The 23,005-nt window shown below is 39.0% G+C and overlaps 2 protein-coding genes across 2 annotated transcripts; both read right to left on the minus strand.

The window, feature by feature from the left end:
- Window positions 1-864: 864 nt before the first annotated feature.
- LOC147484414 (cytochrome P450 CYP82D47-like) lies at window positions 865-3,174 on the minus strand. Its single transcript, XM_086576445.1, has 2 exons — window positions 2,081-3,174; window positions 865-1,766 (listed from the first exon to the last, which is right to left on the minus strand). The coding sequence occupies exons 1-2, from the start codon at window positions 3,029-3,031 to the stop codon at window positions 1,155-1,157; spliced, it is 1,563 nt and encodes a 520-aa protein (XP_086432571.1). The 5' UTR covers window positions 3,032-3,174; the 3' UTR covers window positions 865-1,154.
- Window positions 3,175-19,725: 16,551 nt separating this feature from the next.
- Window positions 19,726-21,668, minus strand: LOC147484415 (cytochrome P450 CYP82D47-like). The gene is made up of 2 exons (XM_086576446.1): window positions 20,703-21,668; window positions 19,726-20,388 (listed from the first exon to the last, which is right to left on the minus strand). Exons 1-2 carry the CDS (start codon window positions 21,495-21,497, stop codon window positions 19,762-19,764), a joined length of 1,422 nt encoding a protein of 473 aa, XP_086432572.1. The 5' UTR covers window positions 21,498-21,668; the 3' UTR covers window positions 19,726-19,761.
- Window positions 21,669-23,005: the final 1,337 nt, after the last annotated feature.

Consider the following 23,005-nt stretch of genomic DNA (forward strand, 5'->3'; position numbering starts at 1 on the left):
CCCATTTACACGGATAACTTGTATTTGAACACAATTCAACTCCGGACAAAATCTAAATATCAACTACAACCTATACTAACATGCCCAACTCGCTAAACAACTATTAACAATGGATAATAATGTAAAGTAAAGAAAAGCAAACCACAACACAAAGATTTACCGTGGTTCGCCAATGATGCCTACTTCCACAAGAGTCGGGTTCTTAATAACGTGGGAAGGAAGATTACAATATCTCCTTTCGGTCTCTCACCTTACTAGATCACTCTTATCTCTTTACTGAGGGTTATATCTCGTAGAAAGGTTCTCTATTTGTTTTGTCCGGATTCCAATCCTTCCGACTTGTTTTGGTTAGGTTTTCCAAAACCTTGATTTTGGTTTTTATCTCCAAAAACCAAATTTTTGAATCAGAAAGCAAAGCCCACGAAAATTAGACTGGCCTTGGAAGGCCAATGTCTTCGAGATCGAAGCGCTGGTCGCCCTCTATAGCTGGTCGCCCTAGTCTATCTTGGAACCACGAGCGAAGTCGCTTCATCCGGCGCTTGCTATCTCGACATTTCCAACGCCGAATTCGCCCGTTTCTCTCCAGCTCTGTTTTCTCTCCTCATGTGAGGGATAACTCCAACACGCGAAACCCTAAAGGCAGATGAGACCGAGGCGGCACGTGGAGAGGCAGGGAACGCTGGATGAAATGGAGATCAACGAGTCAAAAGAAAGAGAGAAGTTATAAAGAGGGGTGGGAGGTTAGAGAAAAAGGGGAGGAAAAAAAGAAAAAAGGAGAGGAGAGAAGGGAAGAGAGAGAAAGAAGGGAGAATACAAGTGAGTTTAGATGGTGTAAATTTAGGTAATACAGTCACTCTGGTAGTCTGGTTGCAACATTCAATTCTTTGATTATTATTAATAATATCCCTGTTTGTGTAAAAACAAAAGTATGTAGCAAAACCTGACTTACACAAACTTATAAGTAGCAACCACTTATAAGTACTAAAAAAAGTAAACAGGCCTTAAGCTCGAGCTTATTCCTAGAATCATTCTCATATCCCATCACAAAGCTGCACGTACTGTACATGTTCCGTCAACAATACGAAGTATGAACTTCTTAATGTGTGTAGTATCGGAAATTCGGCACATGATCCCCAGGTTCATTTAAAGCAAAATTAATACAAATGAGAAGATAGTCTTGGGGTGATTACAACTTGTAATGGAGTGGCTTTCATATTGGTTATCCCAGCACCCTCAGTCATGTCCACAGGTGCACCAGATGGAGTTTCAAATATGAATCCTTGCAACAAAGATGCAAGGGTCAAGTGGATAACTTGAAGAGCAAATGAGATACCTGGGCATGATCTTCGACCAGACCCAAATGGAATGAGTTCGAAATGATTACCCCTAACGTCCATATTTGTCGGAAACCTTTCTGGCCGAAACTCAGAGGGTTTGGCCCATTTAAGTGGATCACGTTGTATCTTGGAAAGATTTGTAATTACTTGTGTGCCAGCCGGAACATGGTAACCCGCTATAGTGCAATCCTCTATGGCCTCATGTTGTACAGACAATGGCGCCGGTGGGTATAAGCGCAATGTCTCCTTAACAATGGCTTGGAGGTACACAAGTTTTTCTATATCCTGTTCTTCAACACGTTTATCTTTCCCCACTTGAACATCAATCTCATCTTGTGCCTTCTTCAAAACGTGCTTATTGTTAAGCAATAAGGAGAGTGCCCATGTTAGAGTGACCATAGTGGTATCCGTTGCAGCCACGATCATAGTCTGCTTCACAAGGGAGAGTGGTGAGTAGAAAAACAAGACACGAGTCTAGTTTCCTCATAGAAGTTCATTTACAACGACTCAAAAAAGGACTAAAATATCAGAATGGGCGTACTTCAAAAAATTTGCATACTATCAAAATGGGCGTAAATATCTATGATTTGTAATACCAAGAAACTAAATACCTATGATGGCCGGATCTATCACAACAAATCAGAATTTAACTCACCTAATATAGCAGTATTAAAAAATGTCAGATTACCAATCTATCAATATTATTAGTCTTTAATTGTGGGCAGGTATAACGATTAGCTTACCAGACAAGTAGCCTTGTTAACAACATCAGCCTCGTGACCAAATAGATTTTCATCGTCAAGCACTGCCAACATCACATCCATGAAGTCTCTCTCCACCTTTGTCTTACGATTCAACTTATCTTGTTTATGTTCCTTCAACCATCTCCCCATTATACTGTCCATTACTTCAAAAACTCTCCTCATAGCTTTTTCATGTCCTTGAAAGTCCAACCATCTGAGGAATGGAAGTGCATCAGCCACCACAAACACCCCTAATAATCTGAACATGTCTTTAGTCGCCCATTGTAACTGTCCTGCCTCACCATCATCCAACTCAGCACTAGCGCCGAAGTATCGCTTTCCAGCAACCATCCTCACAGTCACATTCAGTGTCAAGTCACCGAACCATCCTTTCATATCCATCAAAAGTGGTGTTTTGCCGTTGTTACTATTCGTCGTCCATGTTTGGTGCAATTCTTTAATACAAGTGTTAATCTCCGAGATTCTGACATGTTTTAACAACTCAAGCCGACGGACAGAAAGAAGCTCAACTATTGCTATTTTGCGTACTTCACGCCAATATGATCCGTAAGGACCCAGACCAAACATTCCATAATTATAGCCCATGATCTCCACAGCAAGGGAGCTTGGGCGAGTGGCAAGGACCCTGTCATTAGTAGTAAAACACTCCTTGGCTACCTCCCAGTTACTCACCACAAGAGCTTTTCTAAAACCAAGTCGAATACCGAAAATTGGTCCATACTTGTCAGCCATGGAGCCCAAAGTTAGATGAGGTAGTTGAGGTCCATTTAACATATGCAAGTGACCGAGGAGCGGCCATGCACCACCTGGTTCAGGAGCGAAACTGGACTTGGCGCTTGTTCTTCTCTTCCATGACAGAAGAAAATAAAGGAAGAGTATGGGCAAAACACAACTAAAGATAGTTGCTAGATTTTGGTTTAATGAATACATGAATTACTTGTTTCGAGTGATGAATTTTTTAAACTACATAACTTTTCCTAATTTATAAAAGGATGAAAGTAGAAATAGTGCGTGAACCTTGCAGTGTCTTTTGTCTTCATACTACCAACTTAAAATTTAAAATGTTATCTTCTAATTTTTAACTCTTCGAGGAAGAATATAAACTACTACCAACTTAAAATTTAAAATGTTATCTTCTAATTTTAACTCTTTGAGGAAGAATATAAAATACTACCAACTTAAAATTTAAAATGTTATCTTCTAATTTTTAACTCTTTGAGAAAGAATATAAAAGAATGAATGTAGAAATAGTCAAGGACATTTGTCGACTTACCTTGAACCTTATAGCATAGTATAAAATATCAGAATATGGGTATTTATCGATATTCAATTTCTGGATATGTATCGTGGATATATCCAAAATATCGACAAATATCGTAGATATTTCTTGATATATCATGATACATTATTTATATTTATTTGAAATATAATGGTAAATATTAAATAAAATTGTATATACACAAAATATCTCAAAATATCGCAAAATATCCCCAAACATCACAAATATCGCAAATAGTATCGAAATATTACTGATATTTACAATCGTATATATCTCTAAACATATCGTGATATTTATATATCTTTCTCTGAAATCTGGATAGATATCCCCAAATATCGCGATATATTGGGATATTTTGTACTATGTCTTCTAGTGTCTTTTGTCTTCATACAACTAATCTTTAAAAGTAATGATGAAATATCTTCTAATTTTTAAGAGTAATTCTACGGACACAGGCATTTTGGCCCAGTTTAGTGGCTGGCTAACGTGTTTGGCAAATTTCTACTACTCTCTTAAATCCACTACTCAAACAAAAAAAAACTAAATTACTCTACTACCCTTCTTATTCCCAATTTGTCATCTAATAATGTTTTAGAGTTTCTAGAGTACGTGGGATATATGGGTGCGCAGTCATCATCTCGTACTTTGATTGCAATACATCTTGGAGCAATACACACGCACCCTTGCCTAATGAGTGGCCCAGATGTGAGAGTGCACCTGTTAGATTTTGCAATAATGTTTTATATATCCTTAGACTCTGTAAATTGAAATTCCTCATCACTAAAGAACATAAAATTAGAAGAAAATTTTATTTGAGAACAGGATTTGCTGGAAAAGATGATTCCAAAAATTTATTAATGAAAAAAGGTTTTCACAAGTTTTGCACTTGTAAAGAGATTTTGTCTCCAATCAGAACCTAGAGATATCATCTTCTTTCTTTGTTTAAAAAAAAAACCAAAAATTGGTCTTGTTCAGTGTTCACTAGTGGAAGAGAGAAAGAGAGTTGGGAGTCAATGTTAGGAAGGGATTGGGGGCTATTTTTGGTTTTTTAATTTTTTTGTCATGTGAGAAAGAGGTTAAAGAATCAGAAATAACTTGCCACATCATCCATGTCACTAAACCAGGCTAAAAATAATGTCGCCCTATAATTATTTAATTTTTAACTCTTTGAGGAAGAATATAAAAGAATGAATGTAGAAATAATTAAGGACATTTGTCGACTTATTACCTTGAACCTTGCAGTGTCTTTTGTCTTCATACCACGAATCTTTAAAAGTCGTTATGATGAAACATCCGCTCAAAAGTCCAAGAAACATCCCAAATAGGTCAGCCTAATTCATTTTTGGATTCCAATTTGACACCTTTTGAAATAGTGGTTATATCTTTTTCTAAGAACCTTCGTTTTGCGAAATTGGAAACTACACTTCTAGAGCTTTTTAGTGGTATATGGTGAAGAAAGCACTAGAGCTCGGGTGGAAACACATATGGATAGAATCAGATTCTTCCTCGGTAGTTAAAGCATTCCAGGCGGGTAAAATGCATTGGAGAGTCAAGGCAACTTGGCAAGTATTACAGAAACAAATTACATGGTTAAACGTCACTGCTACTTGGCGGGAAACTAACTCTGGAGCTGATAGTTGTGCCAGTATGGAGCAGCACTACTCATGGGACAAAAAGTATGGTGGGATGTTCGACCTCCATTCATAAGAAATCTGGAGAATCATTATACTACCTACTTTAGGTTCATCAACTAAGATTTAATGTATTGAGCAGGATACACAGATGAGGATACCCTACTTGAATTCTTCGTATCTTTTTTATTTTTTCATCTTGTAATTTTTATTCTTTTAATTAATCAATCACCCTTTTAACAAAAAAAAAAAAATAGTAATATATGGTATGTCTTGAGAAACGAAACTTCCTATGTAGATTCAGTTTTTACTGTGAAACTAGGGGAAAATCTGCACCAATTTTTAATCAGCACCAATTTTTAATTATTTGTCTCTTCGTGTTTCCCGGTTTGACATTTTGTATTTATTTATAAATAGGGTCCGGTTCCTCGGACTCAAGTTTTCTAGACTCAATTTTGAGACTGTGAGATCAGATCGCTCCAAGGGTTCAGATTTTACACCAGATACTAAACATAAAAATCTATAATGGCTGATGTCATGTGGGACCTTCCATTATTTCTCTCTCTCCATTCTCAATCTCAATCTCTCTCATCATCATCTTCTTCTTTAATTCTATTATAACAAAAAAAATTCATGTATTTTTTAACTCCATAAGCAGCTAGAGTTAATGTACACTTCTGTCATTGATACAAAAACTAACGAGATACGTACAAGAGAAGATGGATTGAATTTAGTGAGGGAGCAAAACAGACAACTCAAATGGAGTGTTAGCAATGATTAAGTTTAAGGCAGGAAAAATAGGAGTAGAAGCTTGAATTGAATTATTTGAGTTTGACATGTAAATATTCAAAAAATGAGCTTGAATTAGCATTATTGATGTCAATAATGTGATTTTGGAACCAATAGAATTCATCCGCATTTTCTAAGCAACTTTCTTATATCAATTAATTTCACCTTTGGCTCCGTATTGAAGATAAAGTTGAGTATGAAGAGTTGCTCGAGTTTCGCAAGCTCCCCCATGCCCATGTCTTTTACTGTTTGGCTCACGTGTTTTATATCTCCCACTACCATTCCTTTCTCATTCTTTCTTTAATTTCCTCTCTAATTATAAAGTGTCATGTAAATATATATCTTCACAAAAGAACACAGTAACTATGTCTACACTTCTAGACATTTTCTAGTGGTTTGAGAAAATGTCTGTGACTTGGAGAAAAAGACGATGATGAGAAAGAATGAAAGGGAAAGGGAAAATAAAGATGAAAAGGTCTCATGACGTCGGCGTTAGAGATTGTTGTATTTTATTAGTGTAAAATCTAAACCCTTGGAGGGATCTGATCTCACGGTCACAAAAGGAATTCTTCTCTTTGAATTGGTGGATTCCATAGGGGGAAAGTTCTAGTGACACCTCTTATTTTCTTTAGTGGATTCCACACACCTCTTATTTTCTTTAGTGGATTACATAGGGTGGTGAGTTTTTCTTCTTTGTTTCTTTTGAAATATTTACTAGAGTGTTAATGCAGAACCACACCGGTTAGATTGAAGGACCCTAACTAGCCTGAATGTTTACATTGTTCGAAGGCTCATCAACCATGAAAGGAACCTAGCCCGAAGGCTCTTGCCGATGTGCCATTTTGAGTAGACCCTAAAGAAAATGATAATAAGATTTTTATTATTGTGAAAAAGATGATTACATCAATCCCTTAAGTGACTTTAAATAGATAGTCCAATAAACTTAATAAGGAAACGAACTAGAATAACAAGATCAATCAAATCATAATAAAAGATTATGCATGATTAGGATCTCCAATTAATATATATTCCAGAGTCTCCTAATATTAATCTAGTCCATTCTAGAATAATATTTTTCCATATATATCACCATCCATTTCTCCAATAGACCCAACCGCGTATCCACCTTGTCCATGAAGACAGAGTTTCTAGCTCAATTGGTTGTGTACCCCTCTCCTCATGGGAGAGGTTGCAAGTTCGTTTCCCACCAAGTGTTGGTTGAGATTTCTTTTTTGTGTAATTATGTGATGAGCGCCTTTGGGCCAACGGCCAGGTGTGCCTTCGAGCTAGAGACAGGGTCCTGCTACGATAAGTGGACCAAAAGTGAAAAAACAAATCTTGATGGACAAGGTGGCGAGTTCTTTGTTTTCTTTTAAGTATGTTCTAATGTTTACTCTCTATTACACAATTCTAAACGGTGTCAAATTATCTTCTAATTTTTAACTTTGATCTTTGGAGAGGAATATATAATGGGGATGGTTATATGAACTCCACCTTATAGTAACTCCAAAGTTACTCCACTTCTAAAAGTGGACTTATAAGATGAATTGTGTAGAGAACATCTCCACCAAAAATTAGCTTTTAATTCATTGTATTTAGCGGTGGAGTCATTTTGGAGTCACTATAAGATGGAGTTCATATAACCATCCCCATATATAATAAAGTTAACTCTTGTTGTTATAAGATTATTGGTGAGATTTCGTAGCAAGGTTATTTGTTGTTGTGTTCTTCCGTTGTGGATCTTATTAATTAATTCGTGTCCAACTTGTTAACCTAATGTAAGTACCCTCCGTTCTATATTCATATCACTTCAGCACACGTGGATCATCAACCCAAGTCGTATCTCCATCAGCTCGTACCACATGAGCAGCACGTCTGAACGACCCAAACTCAGGTCGTCCCAAATCACGGTTACAGCCATATATGGTAGCAAATCATCTACCGCAATTCTGGAGCTCAGTCAACGCACCAATCAAGGAGTCATTTACATTGTAACATCAGGAGTAATGACGAATCATCAAGATAGCATACAAGGTAGATCTACACTTGATGAACGGCCTTAAGCAAATAAGGAAAGTCAGCTCAAACATCTATAAATAGAGAGAGATTAACTACGTAAGAATTGATTCAAGTTGATCCCCGAGAAACTTGATACGTAGGCAACTATTATCCCAAAAAGAGTACAGCCACTTCCAATCAAACATAAAGTCAAGTCGTTCGTCCCAAAACAACTAACATCTACATTAGCGCCGTCTACCGTTTCGTTCTCTTGATAAAATATTCATACCATTTTCTCAAACCCACGAAGCTAGTCACAACAAGCCACCATGGAAGCACAACTACAAACATTATCAGATCAGATGAAGACGCTACCGTTCATAACACTTCAACAAGAGAACCAGACGATGCATGAGCACACCACCTCCAACACCAACAACGGCACTCTAGACGCAGTGGAGAACAATGCCGTCATAGCCCTCACTAACACCACCAATCAACGACTATAAGACTTCGCAAACAAAGGACCTCGGAGAAGTCGAGCGAAAGGGCCGGCCAAATTATTCAACTCTTGCAAATACAAGGCATCACCATTCACTTCATTAACAAATTTGGTGGGGACAATTTTCATTAACTCCGATTAACATATTCATTACAAAATTTTTAAAGTTCGTTACTTCATTAACAGCTCATAGAATATATGAATATATTCTTATATCCATATAATCCCAGATCCTATAGAATATATTCACATATTCTAACAATACAAGTGCAAGAACCTTCATTACAAGACTTCATTATTTGAAGGATTTACATAATAGATTGGTAAAACTTAAACCCTAAAAAAATTCAATTAAATACAAAAAATCTAAATATCAAAAAAAAAATTGGGAAAAACTTTTTCGGAAGAAACCTCATGTTTCTAGAAAAGTTGTTCAAAACATGAGGGTCGGGGCATATGGGCGAAGACAATATGTATTTTTCTAGGGGCGTTTCAAGAAAGAACTCTTTTCGGGTCGAATCGGGGACTCGCCCTTTTTTTTACAACACCTAAGAATATCACTAAACATCTTCTAAAGACTCCGACAAGTCAAATGACAAAGGGGGTCCCTCATGCTTGAACAAGCTAGAAACCTTAGGCGATCACCATTACCACGTAAACGGGGACAATTATATAAATACTTTATAGAATGGAAAGTTTAACGATTTCGAAGGATGTCCTTAATAAGCAAATGCTTAAAACCCAAGGAAAGCAATCATTACTCAACAACAACAACAAAACAAAATAGGATCATAAACTCTTACACTAAAAAAGTTCTCCAATTGAGGGAGCAATCGCCAAGCGAAGTTCTACCAAACATTTTCAAGGCCACACCAAATCCAAGTCGAAACATATAACAAAGTAAATCAAAAGGACAAAGCAAATCTAGAATTTGTCACAAGCTCAGCATATTAATGACCACGATATGTATTTTTCTAGCTCACGCGTTTCAAGAAAGAACTCTTTCGAGGAGGGAATTGAAAGAGTTCGTTCAAGGACAGACTTTACAACAATGCCAAATGCCACAAAAGCCTCTTATGACGACTCTAACGACCTAGCGGTGGTCAAATTATAAGACAAGCTAATAAAACCTTAGGCGAATTTTTGAATATCACCGAAACGCAGCGAAGTTGGGCCGGCCTTATAATTGCCGAAGAATGTCGAATTTTTGAAATTAAAAAAGAAGAACTTGGAAAGTGGAAAGAACCGGAAACTTAGAAATGGGAAATGGACCCAAGGAAAGCAATCAAGGGGCCAACAACAACAACAACAACAAGACAACAAGGGCTTATAACCACTTATAAGATGTGGCTCTTTACATTTAAAAGATTTTTCTGGTTTTTTTTGACGCGGGCCAAATTCTACTAGAAAGTTTTATATGCAACACCATACTTCAAGTCCAACATTAACAAAGTCTATAATCAAGTCTTATAACTTGAAAAAGGATGTCCATGCCGCCATTTTCACAAGCTCCACCACCATCCAAATAACCAACAAATATTGGAGCCTCAACCACTACCTCCACCACTTAGTTATTAAAACCAAATTGAAAGAGTTCCCGCCACTACCACCACCAGACCACCACCACCAAACTATTAAAAATGCCAAATGCCACGCCACTACCACCACCATCATCATGACCACGATCTACCAACAGAGGGCCACCATAGCTAGTAATTAAACTATTATTATAAGATTTGGCTAATAAAATGAAAGAATGGATCACTACCAATTTTTGAATGATCATCGGTTTAACTAAGCTACCATCACTACCACTACCACCTTATAATCACCAATTATAATGTCACAAATTTTTAAATATAAAAATTTCTACTACTACTACTACTTAACCGGTGTTTGGAAACTACCACGGAAAGAACCGAAATTTGCTATTAATCACCAAATGGAAAATCTCCCATCTAAAATCGATCATTCTAATTATCAACTAAGATTTGAAATCGAAAATCAAACTATATCTTTGTTTCAAAAAAATATTTATCCAATTCAAATAACCAAAAATGTATTTGTTTTTTCTATTTTACAGTTATAAGAGGAACTTAAATGAAAATGAGCTATAACTACAAAAAATGATGTAACATTTTACAGGGTGCTTATAAGAGGAACTTAAAATGAAAACAAACCTTAAGACCTCTTAAAACCAAAACATGGTCTTATAAGACCCTCTTGCTTAACCTAAAAACAAATAGCCCCTAAGATAAAAACTTGGAGGAAGAATATCATGACCACGAGTTCGATGTTCTTTGCTAATTCAACTTTGTCTCCAAAACAAAGGATTCGGATGCTTCTAAATTCGCGGTTGGTTCTCCTCCGTCGGGTTGGTTGTTAATTCTCGCTCCCATATTTTGGTTGAAGATCATATTTCTAAGGTGAAGCAAGTTACTTTTTGAGACAATTGTGTAAATTGTGGGGAGCCGAAATTTAGAAATCGGGTTTGGGGCCTAAAAATCATCGCATTATAACAACATCTTGTTGAGCTGATAATGGTTAGGTCAATGTAATAGTTGGGTTTCTCGGACATCATCTCATTTGGTCACGGGGTTAACCCATTCTATATATGATCCTTTGTTTTACATTTTTTTTGTTTCTTTTGTTTAAAATAAGCCATGAACGGCTTATCTCTTTGGCCGTAGGAATTTGTCTTATTGGACTAAATGCTTTTTTTGCCTTACTCCTTACGTAGCATGACATATGAATGAAATTATGGTAGTGAAAAAAAAGTTGAGGTAAATACTAAATAGTAAGTAGAACCAAAAATTTCAACTTAGTATTATTTTGTTCATGAATAAAATTTTTAAAAGGAAAAATAAGAAAGAAAACCCACTATATAATTATATATCAAAAATTTTAAATGAATTTCAAAAGAATGTATTAGATATTACCCGTTTAAAACACCTAATCGTATTTTTGCCGTTAAGCGTTTTTTTTGGACCGAATATTTAAAAGTATTATTGTTAAACATTTGAATCTTAGCTTAATAATTTCCGATCGAACTTTTGCCATCCACTTAATTTACTAGCTATGGCGGGGAGCAAAACGACCGACAATCTAAATCACCGGGTCGGTCGAGGCACAAATGAGAAGACACTCTTCGACCACGAAGAGGAAAAAGTAATCAACATGATTACAGACACCTCTAACGACGAAATCTCAGGTCGGGAAAAGCGCAGAAGGGTAGGAGCGTTTAAAGAGATCTACTATCTCTCCTACAAAGCTGAAATCATCACTCCTACCAGCTCTAAGTCAACGACCTCCATAGCATTCACAGAGGACAATCTAGACAAGGTGTGCCTACCCCACAATGATGCCCTGGTAGTGCATGTCAAAATCAATAGATGGACATTCAAGAGAGTCCTAATCGATCCAAGTAGCTATTGTGACATACTTTTCTATCAGACTTACAAAGACATGCATTTGCCAGATTCAGTTATAATAGAATCAAACGCGCCACTCTACAGGTTCAACGAAGACCGCACATACGCCATTGGAGATGTCATCTTACCAGTTTCCATTGGAAAAAAAGAAGACATGGTCAAAACTTCAACACGCTTCAGTGTGATCGATGTCAAATCATCCTACATTGCTATCCTAGGATGGCGATGAATTCATAAGATCCAAGCAGTTCCATCCACTTTACACCAAGTCTTACGATTTCCGGACCCCAAGGCATCATGGAGCTCAGAAGCAATCAACTAGAAGCTCATCGATGTCCTTCATAACCGAGCAAGGAACGTTCTGCTACAACGTCCTACCATTCGGCTTGAAGAACGCAAACGCAACCTACCAAAGATTGGTCACTAAGATGTTCAAAGACTTGCTAGGCGACACCATGGAAGTCTACATAGATGACATGGTGGTCAAAAGCGAGAAGGCGGGCGATCACATCTCTCACCGACAAGAAGCCTTTGAAAGGTTACGCCAAAACAAGATGAAGCTCAACCCAGCCAAATGTGTATTCGGAGTAGCCTCAGGGAAGTTCTTAGGTTACCTCGTTTCACAAAGACACATTAAAGCAAACCCATAGCAAATACGAGTTCTCCTAGAAATGCTAGAGCCAATTACAAAGCAACAAATCCACATGTTATCTGGCATGGCTTCAACCCTCAACATATTCATCTCACAGGCATCCGACAAGAGCAGACCATTCCTACAAATACTCAAAAAAGGTGCAACATTCACATGGACAAACGAATGCCAAAAAGCCTTCAACGACCTGGAAGCTTATTTATCAACTCCACCCGTCCTGTCCAAACCAGAAGAAGGAGAAACGATGGGGCTTTATCTTGCAACTACCGACTTTGCCATTAGCTCGGCCCTCTTTCACGAAAACGAGGGAATCGAAAAGCCAGTCTACTTCACAAACAAGACATTAGCAGATGTAGAGAAGCATTACTCGGCAATAGAGAAAATGATGTTGTCTCTGTTATACTCAGTTTGAAAATTCCGACCTTACTTTTAGGCTCACAGCATCAAGGTAATAACCGATGTACCCATCAAGCATGTTTTGAGATCCAACAACAAAACTGCTCGAATGGCCAAGTGGGATGAAGAGCTCGGAGAGCACCACATCGAGTTTGTTCCCTGAATGTCTCGCAAAGGACAGGTCGGTGCTGACTTCCTTGCGGATTTTCCTGTCGAAGACATCAACTGGGAACCCGAGCCCATCACGTCACTCCATTAACCAACCACCCCAGACACATGGCACCTCTAGGTAGATGGAGCGTGCAACAATAACGATATTGGACTGGGGGCTGTGTTAACTTCACCAGAAGGCACCCAGCTACAAAAATCAATCAAGATTGATTTCCCAACGTCCAACAACGAAGCGGAGTACGAAGCATTAATCACAGGTCTCCGCATAGCACAACAACTACAAGTCCCAAAGCTTAAAGCTTACAGCGACTCCTAGCTAATCGTCAAGCAGATCACCAAAGAATATGTCACGAATTGAGCAAACCTGGTAAAGTACGCTCAGGTCGTTAGTGACCTCATCAGATCGTTCACAACATTCTCATTGGAGCATATTCCCAGGGAAGATAATGCACATGCACAATCTAGCTTTTTAGCCTCAAAGACACAAGAGGTTTGCCCCAACACAATCTACATTGACATCTTAAAGAGGCCCCGCTACCAACAAGAAAAGCGATAATAGCCTCCGGATTTCCAACCCTCATCCAAATGAAGAGATCAATCAATCTTGGATAGGCCCATTTCTCAAATTTATCTTACATGACGACCTCCCATCAGAGATAAAGAATGCTTGAGCCATACAATTTTGAGCTCCTAGATACATTGTGATCAACTAACACTTGTTCCGTAAATCCGCGGGAGGATCCCACCTCAGGTGTGTAACTCCACGCGAGAGCCAACTCATTTTCGACAAAATTCACAAGGGCGAATGTGGCAACCATGCAGGAGCAAGATCCCTGACACACAAAGCAATAACCAAAGGATACTATTGGTCAGGCATGCATATCGAAGCAAAGATGTACGTTCTTAAATACCTCCAATGTCAAACATTTGGACACAACCACCTAAGCCCAACACGGGAATTTGTCAACATAGCAAGCTCATGGCCTTTCCACATATAGGGGCTAGACATCATGGGACCATTTATCCCACAAAAGAAAACATGGCTTAAATATGGCCTAGCAGCCATAGATTATTTCACCAAATGGGTCGAAGCAATCCCACTAGTCCAACTTAAGGAAGTTCACGTCATCAATTTCATATGGACCAATATCATCACAAGATTTGGTCTACCCCACACCTTTGTTATAGACAACGGTACCCAATTTGCTGGAACACAAGTCAAGGTGTTTTCTACGTAAATGGCGATCACTCAAGTATTTCTACACCTAGATATGCACAAAGCAATGGCCAAGCAAAGGCCACAAACAAAGCAATCAAAGAAAATCTCCAAAAGAAGTTGGAAAGCAAGAAAAGTCAATAGCTAGAGTAGCTCAAGAACATTTTATGGGCATACAGAACAATAGCCAGAGCCAGTACCAACGAGTCTCCTTTCGCACTTTGCTTTGGAATAGAAGTAGTGATACCATCAGAGCTCACAATCACAACCACACGCTCAGACATCGTTAAATAAGGAGACAATGACAACATCTTAGCCAAAGAAGTCTATCTCCTAGAAGAGCGAAGGGAAACAGCTGTAATATCCTTAGCTCGATACCACCAAACAATCCAACGATCTTACAACAAGAAGGTCGTCCCAAGGTCCTTCCAAGTTGGTGACTTACTCCTCAAAAAGACTTTAGCACCAGCCAAACTCAACCCAACTTGGGAGGGACCATACATAGTAGACAGAGTCGTTGGAAATGGAGCGTACTGGATCAAAACTTAACTCGGTGAGGTGCTTCCACGACCTTGGAACACGGCTCTACTCAAGCATTTTTTCCAGTAATTTGTCTCCAGTTGTAACATTCAAATTGAATAAACTTCCAACAAGCATTCGACGTATGAGTGTTATCTTTGCATTACATGAATACCGCACAAACAACACGCTAACCAATCCAGGATATACAATATCCGACCTAGCACCAACGTCAGAAATCAACACAACCAAACTATAATTACCATGCAGTGGTTAATTATCAGTCAAATTCAATATATGGTCCCCCAAAAGGACCATAATCAACTTAGCACCAATACCAGGGTTAAGTATGATTCAACTATAATTGCCACTCAAATGCCAATTATCAGATAAATAGAATCAAGGGACCCCCAAAAGGACCCCAAGTCAGCTTAAAGCCTCGAAAGGATTTAAGATAGAATCAACTACAATGACCATTCAAAGGCTAATTATAAGAAGTTCCCCCAAAAGGAACGACTCAGCACATACACCTAAGGACACAAGGAAGACTAGGTGCCAACTATACAAACATATTAGGTCGTACACAAACGTTATACGACCTGTTACAACCAGACGACCTAACAAAGACCAACAACTTCTCAGTTCCACCACTATACCTCTAAGGTCGTCAACCCACTAAGGTCATCAGCAAATGAACTCGCATGCATATCAATCTTAACCACAATTCCAACAAGTAAGTAATTTAAATATTTCTACTTAAAATACAACTTTGGTTATTAGATACTGGAGGCCCCCAAGTTATCCCGGGAAAACGACCTCAGTATCCCCCTCATCAAAAATATTGTTTATCAGTAGCAAAAACACAAGTGTTTAAATATTGTTCAAAGAACTTGCAAACCAAACTCAAACCAGAGAAGCTCGAGACTACATAACATGGGAAATTTGATCAACGCTCAAAGGATCCAACTCTAAGCCCTCTACAACACCAGAACTGTTAATTGGATCATCACAACCATTCAACACATCTTTGACAGCATCTTCAGGAGAGGTAGCTGGAACAACACCTAGGTCGGAGGGTAGATCAGATCGTCTACTAGCATCTGCAGCGGTACTATCATCAGTAACCACTGCGCCCCACTTTGACAAATCTCTTGGGGCATTGTATTTTACGATCTAGTTCCAAAAAGTCATCTATTAGAATGTATTCACCCCCGCTCTCCACCAAATCGACCAAGTCGTTATACTCGGCTGAGCTTTTTCTAAGCAACGACACATTGCTTTTTGCACTCACCCCAAATTCTTGTTGAGTCTCTAGCTTTGAAGCATCAAGAGCAGGTTGCAACAAGGCCACTTTCCCAGCCAGATCGTGCACCTGAGCCCTCAGTCCAACAACTTCAACCCTCTCCACATGTTGCACAGCCACCAGCTTGTCATAGGCCTCCTTGGCAACATCCAGCTCCTTTTTGTACAAGTCGGAGATGGTTGTCATATCCCTTAACTTCATGTATATGGCCAGAACCTAACAAGCAACAAGATAAGTTAGATAAAAAAAATACTTACAAAGCATAAAGAAAACAACCCCAGATCGGCAGAGCACTCACAAAGCACAGCGACCGATCCATCTATTTAAGATGTGCATTCAAACCTTTCCCAGAATCCAACTTCCGCCTATCTCCATCAAGAGCAATGCTCTCCAACAACCCTCTAGCCACCAATGAGGACTTAAAACTACAGTCCCCATCCTTCACAAACTTCCTCATCCCACTTGTAGGGTCCTCATACATGACAAGCCTACTCAGAACATCATCTCCACTCTTGTCACTTGGGGCCACACTCCTTGACCCCTTGCACTGCTGAGTAGCAGGCTTACCCTCACCAACTTTCTTCTTACCACAGGCTTACCCTCACAAACTTCCTCAACTTTCTTCTTACCACAGGCCCCAGCATCAGCAGCCAACTCACTCAAGTTCATCTTCTTCAAAGGGACCCGACCTAAAGAAGTCACGACCTTCAATTCACCAAAGACTGTGTCGTTTCTTCGTTTCGGTTCGAGGGACCTCTTCATCCCTCCATCTCAACCCACTTCGCCTTCTTCAGATTAGGCCTCGAAATGAAGTGGGAGCATCACCACTTCCACCAACACTCAAACCAAAGACTTACTTAAAGACTTCCACCAACACTTCCACCAACACTTTCAACAACCAAGACCACCAAAGACTTCCAAAGACCCACTTCGGCGTTTGGATCGCGGGCGATAACCATCACCCAACTCAGAGTGGTTGGATGCAGAACGATCCACATCACCCAAGAAGGAGCGTTTGGATGCAGAACGTCCTCCATCCCCCAACTCGGAACGTTTGGATCCCGAACGTTCCACATCCCCCAGTGTTTGGATGGTTTGATGCAGAACGGCTTTTCAGCGGCTCTGCGCGGTATCCCCTACTACTGAGAACAACTATCAGCAGCCCCTCCAACCATTCTCATTCCAGAAATAGGTGCCTTCCTTTGGCTCTCCCTCTCCATGGTAGGATCCGAGCTAGAATCAGAGAGAACAACCACAGCCTTGCGAGCCTTCTCCTTTTGCTCCAACTTCTTACGGTTGATTTTCTCTCCTCCACGCCTCTTAAAATAATGCACAACCTCCCCCAACAAAGCTCGTTTCTCCTCCCAACTCAAACAAGCAAACTTTTCTATAGCACCGGTCTTAGTACGACCACAAATAACAACATCTGCAAAAACAAAACAAATAAGTCAAAACGCTCAAAGTATCAACCTTACAAATAGTATGACCTAAAACAAACGACCTACCATCCAACTGTACAACACGAGTGTTCAACTCCCAACGAGATGGACAATATCTATCTACAATCAACAACGGCCTATGCCCCCACTCCTCCTTACTCACCCCCACAATAACATGAGATTTCCCCTTACCGACCTGAAAACTGAAGTTCAACGTAGCCGACCTCCTCACAATAAAATGCTCTAGTACATCTGATAAGCAGATGTTATAGCCCCTCTCATTCAACAAATCCAACACATGGAAAATCCTCTAACTATTGCCTACGAACTGGCAAGGAGCTTTTCCCAAAAAATTCATTATCTCCACAGTAAGACAGGAAAACGGCAACCTCATCCTAGCCTTCAACTGCCCATAACAAACCACTACTCCCCCACCCCAAGGGACGTAGTCAGTACTATACAAATTCCTCTCCCCACTCAGGTCGTACATGGCCAGGTCGGCCTCCACCCAACCAAACTCCCCCCCTTTAAACATCATAATAATCCTCCAACCTAGGCCCCCTCACATCCTCAGCCATCGTCTCCAACGACGAAGACGATGAAGCCTCATCGCCACTACAAGCCCTATCTTCAACTTCGTCATCACTTACTGTTCTCTCTCTCCACTCATCTATCTCAACTTCACCACTTAAACTATCACTGGTAACAGACATTTCGAGTGCAAAAATAAAATAAAAGATCAAACTTTTTATCAAAGAACGCATCTAAAATTAGAAAGACGTGAGCTTGGCGTTTTTCTTTTCTCTTTGCTTTTGTTTCTTTCTCTCCATTTTCTTTCTTTGCTTCTGATGATAACATGGAAATGAAAAGCCAACCCACACAAAACCTTTCAAACACACAAACCTCAAAAACAAACAAAACGATTCAGTTTCCCAAGCTAACACAATCATAACTCACCCACAAAATCGTCGTGATTTGGGCCCATGGTTCAAAGTCCAACTGTTCCCGCACATTTTCCAAACCCTTAAACAAACCAGCTGTCAGACACGTATACAAATGCTTCGTTTTATCTTTTTCCTTTCACATCATAACTATCAAAGCGAAGAAAAATAAAACAAATGGGGTTGTGTAAGTACCCTCCGTTCTACATTCATATCACTTCAGCACACGTGTCATCAACCCAAGTCGTATCTCCATCAGCTCGTACCATGTAAGCAGCACGTCTGAACGACCCAAACTCAAGTCGTCCCAAATGACAGTTACAGCCATATATGGTAGCAAATCATCTAACGCAATCCTGGAGCTCAGTCAACACACCAATCAAGGAGTCATTTACTTTGTAACATCAGGAGTAATGGCGAATCATGAAGATAGCATACAAGGTGGATCTACACCTGATAAACGGCCTAAAGTAAATAAGGAAAGTCAGCTCAAACATCTATAAATATAGATAGATGAACTACGTAAGGATTAATTCAAGTTGACCCCGAGAAACTTGATACGTAGGCAACTCTTATCCCAAGAAGAGTGCAGCCACTTCCAATCAAACATAAAATCAGGTCAATCCCATTCAAAAATAGTAAAGAGAGAACATGTTGTAGTATATCAGTTCGCGAAACCCTAAAGGCAGATGAGACCGAGGCGGCACGTGGAGAGGCAGGGAACGCTGGATGAAATGGAGATCAACGAGCCAAAAGAAAGAGAGAAGTTATAAAGAGGGGTGGGAGGTTAGAGAAAAAGGGGAGGAAAAAAAGAAAAAAGGAGAGGAGAGAAGAGAAGAGAGAGAAAGAAGGGAGAATACAAGTGAGTTTAGATGGTGTAAATTTAGGTAATACAATCACTCTGGTAGTCTGGTTGCAACATTCAATTCTTTGATTATTATTAATAATATCCCTGCTTGTGTAAAAACAAAAGTATGTAGCAAAACCTGACTTACACAAACTTATAACTAGCAACCAATTATAAGCATGGACCAAAATATCGCCGATATATCCGATATAAAAATCAATATTTCCGACAATACGAATATAGAACCTTTTTTTTTCCGATATAGGATATAAAACTTTATATACGCCGATATAATCAATATATCCGATATTTTTATATATAAGACCATTTTTTGACCTCGATAGATATTTTAAATAGTTTGGAATGGTTCCAAAATAATGGATATATCCGATATATTCTCATATCCCATCACAAAGCTGCACGTACTGTAGGCCATGCTTATTCCTAGAATCAACAATATCACAAAAGTATGAATGTTCCGTTAATGAACTTCTTGTGTAGTATCGGAAATTCGGCACATGATCCCCAGGTTCATTTAAAGCAAAATTAATACAAATGAGAAGATAGTCTTGGGGTGATTACAACTTGTAATGGAGTGGCTTTCATATTGGTTATCCCAGCACCCTCAGTCATGTCCACAGGTGCACCAGATGGAGTTTCAAATATGAATCCTTGCAACAAAGATGCAAGGGTCAAGTGGATAACTTGAAGAGCAAATGAGATACCTGGGCATGATCTTCGACCAGACCCAAATGGAATGAGTTCGAAATGATTACCCCTAACGTCCATATTTGTCGGAAACCTTTCTGTCAGAAACCTTTCTGGCCGAAACTCAGAAGGTTTGGCCCATTTAAGTGGATCACGTTGTATCTTGGAAAGATTTGTAATTACTTGTGTGCCAGCCGGAACATGGTAACCGGCTATAGTGCAATCCTCTATGGCCTCATGTTGTATAGACAATGGCGCCGGTGGGTATAAGCGCAATGTCTCCTTAACAATGGCTTGGAGGTACACAAGTTTTTCTATATCCTGTTCTTCAACACGTTTATCTTTCCCCACTTGAACATCAATCTCATCTTGTGCCTTCTTCAAAACGTGCTTATTGTTAAGCAATAAGGAGAGTGCCCATGTTAGAGTGACCATAGTGGTATCCGTTGCAGCCACGATCATAGTCTGTTTCACAAGGGAGAGTGGTGAGTAGAAAAACAAGACACGAGTCTAGTTTCCTCATAGAAGTTCATTTACAACGACTCAAAAAAGGACTAAAATATCAGAATGGGCGTACTTCAATAATTTTGCATACTATCAAAATGGGCGTAAATATCTATGATTTGTAATACCAAGAAACTAAATATCTATGATGGCCGGATCTATCACAACAAATCAGAATTTAACTCACCTATTATAGCAGTATTCAAAAATGTCAGATTACCAATCTATCAATATTATTAGTCTTTAATTGTGGGCAAGTATAACGATTAGCTTACCAGACAAGTAGCCTTGTTAACAACATCAGCCTCGTGACCAAATAGATTTTCATCGTCAAGCACTGCCAACATCACATCCATGAAGTCTCCCTCCGCCTTTGTCTTACGGTTCAACTTATCTTGTTTATGTTCCTTCAACCATCTCCCCATTACACTGTCCATTACTTCAAAAACTCTTCTCATAGCTTTTTCATGTCCTTGAAAGTCCAACCATCTGAGGAATGGAAGTGCATCAGCCACCACAAACACCCCTAATAATCTGAACATCTCTTTAGTTGCCCATTGTAACTGTCCTGCCTCACCATCATCCAACTCAGCACTAGTGCCGAAGTATCGCTTTCCAGCAACCATCCTCACAGTCACATTCAGTGTCAAGTCACCGAACCATCCTTTCATATCCATCAAAAGTGGTGTTTTGCCGTTGTTACTATTCGTCGTCCACGTTTGGTGCAATTCTTTAATACAAGTGTTAATCTCCGAGATTCTAACATGTTTTAACAACTCAAGCCGACGGACTGAAAGAAGCTCAACTATTGCTATTTTGCGTACTTCACGCCAATATGATCCGTAAGGACCCAGACCAAACATCCCATAATTATAGCCCATGATCTCCACAGCAAGGGAGCTTGGGCGAGTGGCAAGGACCCTGTCATTAGTAATAAAACACTCCTTGGCTACCTCCCAGTTACTCACCACAAGAGCTTTTCTAAAACCAAGTCGAATACCGAAAATTGGTCCATACTTGTCAGCCATGGAGCCCAAAGTTATATGAGGTAGTTGAGGTCCATTTAACATATGCAAGTGACCGAGGAGCGGCCATGCACCACCTGGTTCAGGAGCGAAACTGGACTTGGCGCTTGTTCTTCTCTTCCATGACAGAAGAAAATAAAGGGAAGGGTATTGGCAAGACACAACTAAAGATAGTTGCTAGATTTTGGTAAAAGGAATACATGGATTAGTTGTTTCAAGTGATGAATTTTTTTCACTAATTTATAAAAGAATTAAAGTAGAAATAGTCAAGCACACTTCTGGACGGACTTGAACCCGTGAGGCCGTGAGTGTTTTTGTCTTCATACTACGAACTTGAAACCTTCTCTTCTAATTTGTAACTCTTTGATACGCTAAAGTTAACTATGCTTGTTCTTGCCGGCCACAACGACAACAAAAGATATCAAACTTTAGATTTTTTGACAATGTGGGGGGACCAAACTTTTTGATTTTGTGCAATGTAGGAACTAATTACCTATTCGTCAAACTTCTCACAACACACCGTTTCCTAATTCGTATTAATTTTCAATTTTTTTTCTTCTCAAAATAAAAGGCATGCTGATGTGGTGTAACTTTAAGTACGTGGCTTACAAAACACACGCACACATTTTCTCACGTGATAACAAAGAGTCTTCCCCAAATTAGAGTTTCAGTGATTGAAAAAAAAAAACTTAGCTAAGTTATTCCAAAAAAAATAAACTTAACTTGGAGTCCCAAAATTGGAACCCCTAAATGGTGGAGTGCGAGACAAAGTTGTTTTTGTTGAAGTTTGGTATATCGACGATTCTAGTACTCGAACCAAGTGAATTCCATGCTTTTATCTTTTGATATGGTTTTCGTTTTGGTTCTAAATATTGTTTACAGTGTTGAACTGCAACGCATTCGTGTGTTTTTTTGGGTTTTGCCTTTTGTTTAATCAAGTATTGTATTTGCACCCACCAGTTATATATAACTTTGATATATGTTATATGTTGGAGTATGCTATTGTTGGTGACATGTTTGAAATATTTATATTCGGCACTATAAAGTTGAACAGATCCAAATGAGAAATATGACATTGTTGGCGATATACTTACACCACATCAGCATGGCTTTTATTTTGAGAAGAAAAAAAATTGACAATTAATACAAATTAGGAAATGGCGTGTGAGAAATTTGACGGAATAGGTAATTAGTTCCTACATTACAAAAATTAGACATTATGGTCCCATATTGTCAAAAACCAATAAAGTATGGTACCCTTTTTAGTCATTTTTCGTTCTTTGTCCCAAAATTATTTGTTGGTGTGTTCTTCCATATATTGTGGGTCTTAATTAATTCGTGTCCAATTTGTTAAATATAATCTAGCAAAAAAACAGTCAATAAAACCAGCTGAATGATTGATATACGTATGCTTCTCGAATTTTCAACCACAAAAAAGAAAATCTTACAGCTATAATTGTAAGATGTATGTGAGATAGGGTCGATGCGGTGATGTTGACTCTATCACTCCTAGTCCTGCTTTTCTCTAACGCCACTGCTTTGGCTGCTGACTT

This window comes from Coptis chinensis, chromosome 8 (assembly GCF_015680905.1).
Source record: "Coptis chinensis isolate HL-2020 chromosome 8, ASM1568090v1, whole genome shotgun sequence".
NCBI lineage: Eukaryota > Viridiplantae > Streptophyta > Magnoliopsida > Ranunculales > Ranunculaceae > Coptis > Coptis chinensis.

Coding starts and splice junctions, on each gene's coding strand:
- LOC147484415 (XM_086576446.1), bottom strand. CDS start 21,497: ATGTTAAATGGACCTCAACTACCTCATATAACTTTGGGCTCCATGGCT. Junction 20,389..20,702: donor TTAACAAGGCTACTTGTCTG/GTAAGCTAATCG, acceptor CTTGTGAAACAG/ACTATGATCGTGGCTGCAAC.
- LOC147484414 (XM_086576445.1), bottom strand. CDS start 3,031: ATGTATTCATTAAACCAAAATCTAGCAACTATCTTTAGTTGTGTTTTG. Junction 1,767..2,080: donor TTAACAAGGCTACTTGTCTG/GTAAGCTAATCG, acceptor CTTGTGAAGCAG/ACTATGATCGTGGCTGCAAC.